A 12,339-nucleotide genomic window follows, 5' to 3' on the forward strand; every position below is an offset into this window, starting at 1 on the left:
GCAAAAGGCATGCTGAAGCGATTTGTGCAGAAAGTTGTGTCAAAAGACACACAATCATAGTATGCTTCTTCATAAGCTTTCCTCGACACACTATCAACCCAAAATATATGTTCAACTATGTTCTCATCATCTAACAAAAAATCATAGAAGAAATCTAGGTTTTTCTGCTGCAACTAGTTGAAATAGTTAAGTGTCTCACTTTTGTCATATTCCTTGTTTTCGCTCTTGAATTATCACCTCAAGTTTGATATCATTTTAGGGCCATATGGTACCAAATCATATTCACCTTAAAATTCAGACATAACCTTCATCACGCGCCGTGTGAATTTAAATAAAAATCGTGCAAAATGTTAATTTATCTATAACAGTTATAACATACCTTATAGCAAGGCATCTACTTTTTTGTAGCAATACAACTTTTTCATAGGCCATGCAACTAATGGTAGACTTTCTTTTTTTCAGGTAGATTTTCAATGGGAGATAGAAAAATTTCAGCACGTCCAAAGGTATGTTGCCAACTCATACTACCTAAGTTGTTTTTCCAATGGATCCTACATTGCTTTTCACTTCCCAAAATAATTCAACTTCCAAAAATTATGCAACTTGATTTCACTACCATACCTAACTTGTTTCATCACCATCCTTAAGTTGCCTCGAAAAACAACCGAACTTGTGTACACCAAAATGATCAAGTGGAACAACGAGTAATAACCAAGTTGATTTACCTAGATATGCAAGTTGAATTAACATGCCCATAACCATAGTTAAGTTGACTAAGTAAAACACAAAATTTGATTTTGAAAGTCATGCTATTGTTGGGAGAACAAACTCAGGTAATATGAATTATGCAAGTTCATTCTAACTACCATACTTAACATGTTCCATCGCCATGCTTAAGTTGCCTCGAAAAACAACACAAATTGTGTTCACCAAAATGCTCAAGTGGAACATTGAATAATAACCTAGTTCAATTATCTAACTATGCAAGTTGAATTAACATTCCCATAAGCATACTTAAGTTGGAAAAGTAAAACACAAACGTTGATTTTAAATCATGATACAGTTGGGTACCTCTAATGAGAATTAGACACTCCAAAAACTGGAAATTGCATATACACCGAAAATGATTGACCAAGTTGGTTTCCCAAGGATGCCTAACTTGCATTCTACTTCTGAAAACACTTCTTCGTATGCTGAACATTTAGGAACATGAAAATTACAAACATCTAAGTTTCAGTACAAACTTGTTTGCAAGTTGCAATTGTGTAGGCCTCTAAGAACTCTTTCTCATCCGGTAGAATACCCCTGTGTGATCTCAAGTACTTTGTCAGGGATGGCTTATCAACCATGGGCTGGTTCTGCTCTGCAATAAAAAGGTCACCTGTCACTTGTTGTTTATTAGCTTCACAAACATTCTAGCACGACAATTTGTCTGCCTGATAGTTTCCCTCTTGTGTTTAACCGCTAATCAGCTAGAACTTCTCTTTGATGGCTCAGCTTCACATCCTCATCTTGTCTTCTTCTGAATTTTCTTCACCCATGTGAACTGGGCTCACGTCTTTGATAATATTCATCCTTTCTTTCTGCAACTCTTCCTCTGTTTGAGGTTTGCGGAGTTTGTTGCATACAAAATGTTGCTTCTCAAGTTCATTTGTACGTCTGTTTCTTTGTGTTGTGTGAGACTTCACAGAGAAATCCAATTTTGTTGCATAAGCATTGTAATGTGCTCTTGCTGCTTCAACACTATCAAATCACATCCCAAGAAATGGTTCTTGGGGGCTGGAAGCAACTTCCTTGTGCATGCCAGCTCCGTCAATTGCACCTTCTTCCAAATTTGGATAGGTGGTAGATTCTGTAGGCATTGTAGTCATGCGGATGTTGTTGTTGCCAACGTCGTGTATGCTGAATTGTTTCGTGGGCCTCTACCACTGCGGTCATTGGAACCACCACCAAATTCTTGGTTGTCAACCATTGGGTCTGGAGATTCTTCAACCATCTCCGCTAGTGCAGCTTGAGTGCAAAAAGGAGGCTCCTTGTCAATGTCATCATTCTCTGTTGGACTAGCATTCAGATCCAATCCTGACATCTGGAATCATGAAAAGAAAAATATTAGTACTTTCACCCACTAATTTCTAAATATGAAGGATACATGGGTTTGGTATTAAATACGCGTTACTAGTGTTTTAAGCATGTACAAGATAAGTAATGAACACTAGTTAGGGTGTACCCACAACATGTTCATTGTCAAATTTGGAACCTATCAGGTTTCAAAGCAGCAACTAAGTTGAAACCTATAATTTCCTATGTATATTGAATTCATTGAGTTGCCTTTTTATCACCTTTTTGTTCATGTACATTCAAATTTAATTGACAGTTTTTATTACTGATTCGGTTGCATGTTTACTGATATTGAATTCATTGAATAAACTATCCAGGTTAATTCAAGAAGAACAAGTCAAGAGGCATCAACATATCAAGAAAATCAAAATCATTCTCCAGCTGAATCGCTACGCCTATATGTTTTGAAAGCCAGGAAATAAAGATAGTTGTTTTTGGAGTGTTCTGGAATAGTTGCAGTTTTATATTCCAGACCATGTTTGGTTTTCCCAAACTTTATCCTTCAATTTTGCGAACCGCACTGCCTACTATGGTGTTTCTTACTATGGTGTTTCTGTTACTATTTGTTGTTTCTCAGCATGCACCTTTATATGAAAATGAAACTTTCTCTTATATGTGCCACAAGTATGCTACTCCTTCTGACACTATACATTGTTCTACTATTTGTTCTAGTTTGTCATTTTAGACCTGTCCAACATGTTGCTTCTAGTTTCCAACCTGTATCTACATAACATGCAAGAAATCTACAAAGTAAACTAGGTGGTCACCCCTGAAAGTCATGTCATTTACAGGTCCAAGTTTTTCCCCTACTTCCTATCCAACTAGTAGGTTTGTTGATCTTAGATTTGTTGGGCTCCTAAGGGACAGATTGATTTAGAGCAAAAATACCCTCAAGTTCTTTGTTGAACATAACCAAGTTGTATGTTGATTTCGTAGCCATATATGTGCAGGTGTTCATCAACGCATCTTCTTTCTCTGGACATTACATGGGGTAGGGTTTTTGTGACGTGTTTGCTGGCGAAATAGATAGGAGGAGAGCAGGGATTACCTTTTGGGGTTCCTTTTTTTGCAGGAGAGCCTGTGTTGGAGTTGCAGCTCTTTCAGTCAAATCCCGGGATCCACGGAGATCTAGAGGAGGAAGGAGATCTGGAGGAGGGAGAAGAGATGGAGTTCTTCTTCGCAGAAGAAGAATCTGGGGCGAGAGGGATGGTGTGAGAGAGGGGGTGGTTGATGTGGTTCTACCATCGAGGGTGCTACAGATATAGTCAGGGTGTTGAGCCAGACAAATGAGCACCCGGATGTTGGGTTGGAGTAACTAGCACCAGGATACTGGGTTTGGCAAACCAGCACCCGGATGTTGGGTAGCGCTAATCAACACTGGATGCTGCCTAGCCGGATCCATAATTCACTGCTACTCCCTCCGGTCTCTTTTAATTGACTCAAATTTAGTACAAGGTGAGGCGCTCGGCGTATCAGCGCCAGGATCGACCAGGCGGCGCCACGCGTCCTCGTACGCCGACGGTGCGGCCCTCGGCGTATCGAGCGCCAGGGTCGACCAGGCGGCGCCACGCGTCCTCGTACGCCGACGGTGCGGCCCTCGGCGTATCGAGCGCCAAGGTCGACCAGGCCACGCCACGCGTCCCCGTACGCCGACGGTGCGGCGCTCGGCGTAGCTGCAACGGCCGTCGGCCGACGGTGCCGGTTAGCCCGCTACGCCGAGGGCCAGTACGCCGACGGGTGGGACCAGCCATCGGCCCTCTCCGTCTACGCCGACGGGCGGCGCTACGCCGAGGGCCACGTGTGCTCTGCCGAGGCCAACCTTCCCCGAGGAGCTACACCGAGGGCCCCCGTCGGCGTAGCGTATGCCGAGGGCGAGGCGGTGATACGCCGAGGGCTGGAGGCCGTCGGCATCTTGGCAGATTCCTGTAGTGTAAATTCGAGTCAATTAAAAAAGAACGGAGGGAGTACATGTTCATACATTGTAAGGTAACAAGGTGGCTAACAACTTTGTAGTCACGTCTACAATTTATTTAGGGTTACCGTACTAATACAAGATCTCACGGAATTAATTAACTGCTCTGCTTGTCGTCCTCCCGACGAAGGACAAGGTGAGCACGCAGCGGTCGCTTCATGACAGTGAAGAACCCGACGTGCGGCTTGAGATCCACGGCGAGCTCCCCTTCCGCCTCCCTCCACTCGAACTCCCTCACGAGGTTTGCAATGAAGTACACCATGTGGAGGATCGAAACGGCCATACCGGGGCACATGCGGCGGCCGGCACCGAACGGCATCATCGTGATCTCCCCTGCGCTCCCTGCCGCGGCCAAGAGGCTCATCTTCTCTCCACCACCGCTCGCCAGGAACCGTTCTGGATTGAACTCATTGGGCTCCGCCCAGGCTGTCTTGTCTCGCGCTAGAGTCCCCGGCGGGAAGACCACCACCGTGCCCGCCGGAATACGTCGGCCGTCAACAATGACGTGGTCACGTTCCATCACCTTGTCAGCACAAGAGAGATGAGATAAGTTAAACATGCGAGGCCCATTAATTAGTTTAATTAATAGCAGCTGCTGTTCGTGGTCTAGTCTAGTTACCTGCCTGAACACCGAGGGCACGGTGGGATGTAGCCGGAGCGCCTCCAAAACGACGGCGTTCAGATATTCCAGCTTCCCAAGAACTTCCTCGGCGACTTCATCAGCATCAGAGCTCACAGCAGCGTCGATCTCTCTCCGGACGGCCTCCTGCATGTCTGGACACTTCACAAGGTGCGCCATGATCCACTGCAGCTCAGCAGCTACGGCTTCTGTGACAGGTCCTAATCTAGGAACACAACGCGAATTCGTGGCTAATTCTAAGAATGAATGAACGGTGCTCTGAAACTTCTCTCCTCTGACGACGAACACACACGACAGACAGACACGGGAGACAGAGTTTTTGCGACGCGCTCAACAACTGCGTCTTTTCCGTTTTCTCCTTTTATTCATAAGGATTACAACGTGTCCGAGTTGCTCGCCCACGATCCGTTTGTTCCGCGCCATCCCCCGGACGTTATCGTGGCCGATCACCTCGCACATCTCTAGCGAACTAACAGAACTGGAGACTACTTCTCCTTACGACTAGGACACAGCCGCAACGTGAACAAAGCACGTCTCTGGCCTTACATTATTTCAGAGTTTCAGATAAAACACTAACGTGACAGGTAAACTAGGCACATCCAGATTAACACAACATTTCTCCCCTTTAATCTTGATGTCCTGTGTTTACCACACACATGCCGATCTTCTCCTTGAGCTCTTGGAATCGAAATCTTGCTAGTGCCTTCGTGAGAATATCAGCATGCTGTTCATTAGTTCTGACGTGCTCCACCTCCAGTTTGCCTTGTTCAACACAGCTTCTTGCAAAATGGTATCTCACGTCAATGTGTTTGGTCCTATCATGAAACACAGGATTTTTGCATAGAGAAATTGCTGATTGGTTGTCTATCTTGATCTTGAACTTCACACTGTCGCATCTCAGCAGTTCTCCGACAAGCCTAGACAACCAAACTCCCTGACATGCAGCAGCTGCAGCAGCCACATATTCTGCCTCACATGATGATTGTGCAACAATCTTTTGTTTCTGTGACACCCAGGACACTGGACAATGTCCAAAGTAAAACAGCACACCTGTAGTGCTCTTGCGATCATCTATATCTCCTGCATGATCACTATCAGAGAAACCCAACAGTGTTGGTTGCCCCATCATCCTTCTGAAACTACAACCCAGGCCAACTGTGCCCTTCACATATCTCAATATATTTTTGACAGCTGCCATGTGATCCTTTGTTGGACTTTCCATGAATCTGCTCACGTATCCAACAGAGAAGCTGAGGTCAGGCCTGGTATGCAGAAGATATCTGAGGCTTCCAACTATGCTTCTATATTCAGTGGAATCGATAGCCTCTGCCTGACTGTCTATACTGAGCTTCAGTTTATGCTCCATGGGCGTGTGCGTTGGGTTGCAGTTTGACAGGCCCATCTTTTCCAAGATCCGAGTTGCATATCCGGACTGACAGATGGTGATCCCTTCCTCGTATTGCTTCACCTCTATTCCCAGATAGTAACTCAGCAGTCCTAGATCTGTCATGCTGAAAATTGATTTCATCTGTTTCTTGAAATCACTTATGGCTTGGCTATTTCCTCCAGTGATGACTAGATCATCAACATACACCCCCACAATTAGTACAGTATCTTCCAATTTCTTCCTGTACAAGCCTGATTCGGAGGGGCATTTTTCAAACCCAAGTTCAGTCAAGGTTGAGTCGAGCTTGCAGTTCCACGCTCTTGGGGCCTGACGGAGACCATACAGTGCCTTTCTTAATCTGTACACTTTACTGCTGTGCTTCTCAACCTCATATCCTGGAGGTTGGCTGACGTACACCTCTTCGATCAAGTCTCCATTTAAGAAAGCAGACTTCACATCCATCTGATGTATCTTCCAGGAGAACTGAGCTGCCATCGCGATGAGCAATCGTACAGACTCTACACGGGCGACCGGGGCAAAGGCCTCTACAAAGTCTATGCCTTGCCGCTGCACGTATCCTTTGGCGACCAATCTCGCCTTGTGCTTGACAGTCTCACCATTTGGGTTCCTTTTGAGTTTAAACACCCATTTCAACCCAATCGGTCGATGCCCCCTTGGCAGGTCACAAAGAGTCCATGTCCCATTTTCCTCTATGGCTGTTAGTTCTTCTTGCATTGCCTTCTTCCAACAGGAGTCTTTAATAGCCTCCAAGTGGCTTGAGGGCTCTTCTAGCCCGAACAGACAAAGCCCACTGTACTCCTCCTCCACAGGCTTGGTTTCTTCATATAAATCTGCAAGCATGCGCTTTCCTTGCGGTCCTTGTGAGGGCTCGGAGTATGGGATGCTGGAGGTGGCCTCAACATTCGCTGGTGATGCGGGCGAGGACATCAGATCAACTGCTAGAGGAATAGGATGTCCATCACCCCTTAGGCGAGTTTTTGTTCCCTGCCGTGGCGCGGCCGTGGCAGCGAATTCCTCAGGTTTATCTGCGGTGGCAGGAGTATGGGTATTTTCTCCGCCGCGGCAGAGTTTCCTGTCGTCCCTTCCCAAGACTGCATGGGGTATTGAACGATCAAGGGAGTGTCGTCCTCAGGCTGCACTGAACTTAAGGAGCTCCAGTCCCATGGCCTGTCCTCCTCGAACACCACATCACGTGCCACAACCAATTTTCTTCTCTCAGGGTCGAACATGCGATACGCCTTTGATCCGGCCTCATATCCTATGAAGACCATTTGTTGGCTTCTGTCGGAGAGCTTGGATTGACCTGGAGTCACCTTCTTCACATGTACTGTGCATCCGAAAGTGCGCAGATGATGCACTGACGGCTTTCTCTCATGCCAGGCTTCGTAAGGGGTTACGCCCTTTACACTCTTTGTTGGAGCTCGATTTAGCAGATAGACTGCAGTTGTCACTGCCTCACCCCAAAATCTGGAGGGTACTCCCATGCTCTTCAGTAAACTCCGTGCCATGGATACCACGGTCTGGTTCCTCCGCTCTACTACTCCATTTTGCTGTGGAGTATATGGCGCAGTCCGGAAGTGCTTGATGCCCAGCCGCTCACAGTATTCTGCAAACTCATCTGAATTGAATTCGCCTCCCCTATCTGTGCGCAATGCCTTCAGTTTCAGAGACTTCTCTATCTCTGCTGCTTTCTGCAATCTTTTGATAGCATCGAATGCTTCGTCCTTGCTTTGCAACAGAGCGATCCACATATATCTTGAGAAATCATCAACTAGCAGCAGGAAATATCGCTTGCCGCCAGGTGTGGGAGGTGAGATTGGACCACAAAGGTCTCCATGCCACAGCTCTAGCTGTCGCTGCGCACGGTAGGCTGCTTGCGCCGGGAACGGGAGTCTCCGCTGTTTGGCTATCATGCAACCATCACAAATCTGGTCAATTTGCTTGAGGTGCGGCATACCCTCTACCATGTTCTCTGCAGCCAGGGTGCGTAGCGATCTGAAGTTGATGTGTCCAAATCTCATATGCCAGAGCCAGGCATTCTCCGATGCGTGGGCTAGAAGGCACACCGGCTCGGTTGGCTGAATCTTAAGGATGTACATCCTGTTGCGAGTACGGGGCACCCGAGCAAGCACATTCCTCTGCCTATCCCACAAGGTCATTACTCCATCTTCTCCAGCATATTTGCAGCCATTCTCCTCCAACTGCCCAAGACTTATGATGTTGTTTTTCAGTCTCGGGATGAAGTAAACTTCAGAAAGTACACGGTGCTCTCCCGTGAGGCACTGCATTAGCACAGAACCTCTGCCACAGATTTCAACAGCAGACCCATCTCCAAACCTCACCTTCCCATTCACAGATCTATCCAGTTCTGCAAATTTTCCAGGGTTCCCGGTCATATGGTTGCTGGCTCCAGTATCTAAGTACCAAGAGTCCTCATGGCTTCCCAGTAGTTTGGGCACCACTTTCTCCTCATTCAGAAACACTTGTTCTGTCAGGGTGTCACCTGGCTGGGTCAGTTCGCAGGTTTCCAGCATGAGCAAAGCCGGGTCATCATCCTCTTTCTGGACAAAGTTTGCTTTCTCCCGCTTCGGTTCAGGGCAATTTGACTGAAAATGCCCTTTCTCATTGCAGTTGTAGCATCTGACTTTGGCTAGGTCAAACTTCCCTTTTTTCTTCTGCTTCCCACCGTCCTTGCCGGTTTTACCACGGTCGCCGTGATCGCCACGGTCACCTCCCTTCTTCCCGGCAAAGTTTCCTGAACTCCCTGGACTGTCGACACTCTTCTTCCCCTTCATTAACTGTTCCAGCGCACGGGTGACGAGCATCAACTGCTCGTCCTTGCCGCCTCCACTGCGACGTCGCCCACGTTGGCCATCCTCATATGCTGCAAGCCTACCAATGGCTTCAGACACTGGCATGGTGCTGAGATCGCCCCATTGCTCGATGGTGTTCACCACGTCCGCAAACCTTTCAGGCACACCATTGAACAGACGGTCAATTACAGATTCATCGTCGATCTTCTCACCTAGCGAGCGGATCTCAGCGACGAGTGTGGTGAGCCTCTGCCCAAACACCGAGACGGTCTCGCCGTCCTCCATCTGCATCCGATCGAGCTGTCTCTTCAACTGCTTCACCCGTGCCTTCTTGACACGGTCCTCCCCGACGCGCATCCGCCGGATCGCCTCCCAGGCCTCCGCCGCGGTTTCGTACTCCGCGATGGCCATGACCATGGCGTCTGGGAGGGACTGCGAGAGCGCGGTGAACGCGTCCTCGTCCCTGGCCTGGTCGTAGTCCACCTTTCCCTCGATGGCAGACCAGCAGCCGAGGGTGCGCATGATGATGCGCATCTTCACAGACCACACGCCGTAATTGGTGTCGGTGAGCTGTGGATAGTGCACCGGCACTCCCCCGCGCGGCGCGGCCCTGACGACGAGTGCACCTCCGCTCGCTTCTGCGTCAGCAGCCGGTGCCGCCCCCGGCGACTTGTCGCCGATCTTCGGCATCCCAGACTCGCCTCACGCCACCAACAACACCGCCACCAGATCGCCTCCCGAACCCGAAGGCTCTGATACCAAATGACAGGTCCTAATCTAGGAACACAACGCGAATTCGTGGCTAATTCTAAGAATGAATGAACGGTGCTCTGAAACTTCTCTCCTCTGACGACGAACACACACGACAGACAGACACGGGAGACAGAGTTTTTGCGACGCGCTCAACAACTGCGTCTTTTCCGTTTTCTCCTTTTATTCATAAGGATTACAACGTGTCCGAGTTGCTCGCCCACGATCCGTTTGTTCCGCGCCATCCCCCGGACGTTATCGTGGCCGATCACCTCGCACATCTCTAGCGAACTAACAGAACTGGAGACTACTTCTCCTTACGACTAGGACACAGCCGCAACGTGAACAAAGCACGTCTCTGGCCTTACATTATTTCAGAGTTTCAGATAAAACACTAACGTGACAGGTAAACTAGGCACATCCAGATTAACACAACATTCTGTGCCGGCACCAAGGAACTCGGAGCACATGCCAACGAGTTCCCCGTCCTCGAGGACCCTCCTTCGCGTGCGAGCTTTTCCGCCAGAGCAAGCTTGGCTGTGCTCGCCTGGAACCCGGAGGCCAATCAGCGTGTCCACATACGCCGGCGGCTCGCCAGAATGGTGGCGCCGGCCGCGACGGGCGTCGATGAGCGGAAGGTACATCTCCTCCTGCTTCTGCCGCAGTGTAACTAGCTTGTTCCACCGTTCACGGTACATTATCCTAGCAATGCCGCCTGGCAGCTTGGAGAAGACACGCAGCTCGGGAAAGAGTTGGACGAGGTCGTTCTGGGCGTCGGCCATGGCGCGGATGCGATCCTCGTCCACACCGTCGCCGAAACACATGTTCGCGAGCAGGCCGAACATGGCCGAGCGAATACTCTCCGCCGCGAGGACTACTCCGTTGGGTCTGGACTTGCGCTGCTGGCTAAGGTCCGAGACGAGACCTAACAGCGCGCGGCGGCGTGCGGACGCATAGCGGTGGAGGCGCAGAGGGTGGAGGACGTCGGAGGTGATGTTGCGGCGTATAGCGCGCCAGAGCGGACCGTAGGGTGCCGAGTTTAGGTTGTGGTAGCGCCGGCGTGAGAGGACGGCGCTGGCCACGGTGGAGGCCGGACGATCGGAGAAGAAGCCCCCAGCGCTGCCCCGGACGAGGAGATGGTGTGCGGTCACGCGGTCCCTGACAACGACAACAGGTTGCGATAGCCTCCGAACTAGAGCAGACCTGACGGTGTGCAGCGCCTTGCTGGGAGCTTGTGGCGCATGCAGCAGGATGACGATGACGACGACTAGCACCAAGGGCAGCAAGAAGGAGAGTAGTTCATGCATGGTTGGCCGGGAGGGAAGCTAGCTAGTTTTTTCACTTGTGTGCGCTATACTAGTTGTAGACTTGTTCAGCTCAGTGTGCAGGCCAAAGGGAGTCAATTAATAGAGCACCTCACTAGTATATGTGTTCAAGGGGGAGCTTGCATAAAGTACTTGATTGGCACCAGGTTTTGTGTAAGCTAAGGCAAAGCTCGAAGATATGAACGATCGGTAGGATATGAACGATCGGTAATAAATAAATTATTAGGCGCCCCAAACCATCCCTTATTTTTCGGGGAAAGGGCTAGCGCACCAACCATCCGAATCTCGTGTAGCGAGTGGTTGTTAACTCTTTGTCCGTTCATAACTTTTTTATTGGTAGCTCATATTTTATTTATTACTCTCTCCATCCCAAAAAGAAATATTGCTGATTTGCCTAAATTCCGATGTACAGTGTCTCAATATATTCGAATTTAGATATATAGAATTGATGTGCTAGTCAGTTTAACCAAAAGATCGATCTGATGGAAGGAGGCTAGGCACTATATTTATATTCAACACCCCCCTCACGTCTAGGCTATTTTAGTCCTAGCGTGGGTTTAGTGCACAGGCCGCAGAATCTTTTATTTTTATTTTTTATACTGCGCGAGCAGGATCTTAACTCAAGACCTCTTGGCTCTGATACCATATAGGATTGATGCGCTAGCCAGTTTAACCAAAAGACCGATCTTATGGAAGGAGGCTAGGCACTATATTTATATTCAACACTCCCCCTCACGTCTAGGCTATTTTAGTCCTTAGCGTGGGTTCGGTGCATAGGCCGTAGAATCTTTTTTTTTTGTTTTTTTATACTACGCGAGCAGGGTCTTGAACTCAAGACCTCTTGGCTCTGATACCATATAGAATTGATGTGCTAGCCAGTTTAACAAAAAGATCGATCTTATGGAAGGAGGCTAGGCACAATATTTATATTCAACACTCCCCCTCACGTCTAGGCTATTTTAGTCCTTAGCGTGGGTTCAGTGCACAGGCCGGAGAATCTTTTATTTTTATTTTTTATACTGCGCGAGCAGGGTCTTGAACTCAAGACCTCTTGGCTCTGAAACCATATAGGATTGATGCGCTAGCCAGTTTAACCAAAAGACCGATCTTATGGAAGGAGGCTAGGCACTATATTTATATTCAACACTCTCCCTCACGTCTAGGCTATTTTAGTCCTTAGCGTGGGTTCAGTGCATAGGCCGCAGAATCTTATTTTTATTTTTTTATACTGCGCGAGCAGGGTCTTGAACTCAAGACCTCTTGGCTCTGACCCATGCCTCTCTCTACGGCTGATAAGCTTTCTTTACAGGATG

At 48.4% G+C, this 12,339-nt stretch overlaps 1 protein-coding gene across 1 annotated transcript; it reads right to left on the bottom strand.

Moving 5' to 3' along the window:
- Positions 1-1,867: 1,867 nt before the first annotated feature.
- On the bottom strand, positions 1,868-11,055 carry LOC124671132 (cytochrome P450 89A2-like). The gene is made up of 5 exons (XM_047207555.1): positions 10,138-11,055; positions 4,710-4,915; positions 4,193-4,613; positions 3,938-4,041; positions 1,868-2,086 (listed from the first exon to the last, which is right to left on the bottom strand). Exons 1-5 carry the CDS (start codon positions 11,006-11,008, stop codon positions 1,868-1,870), a joined length of 1,821 nt encoding a protein of 606 aa, XP_047063511.1. The 5' UTR covers positions 11,009-11,055.
- Positions 11,056-12,339: the final 1,284 nt, after the last annotated feature.

Source organism: Lolium rigidum, chromosome 7, assembly GCF_022539505.1.
Source record: "Lolium rigidum isolate FL_2022 chromosome 7, APGP_CSIRO_Lrig_0.1, whole genome shotgun sequence".
In the NCBI taxonomy this organism is placed as follows: Eukaryota; Viridiplantae; Streptophyta; class Magnoliopsida; order Poales; family Poaceae; genus Lolium; species Lolium rigidum.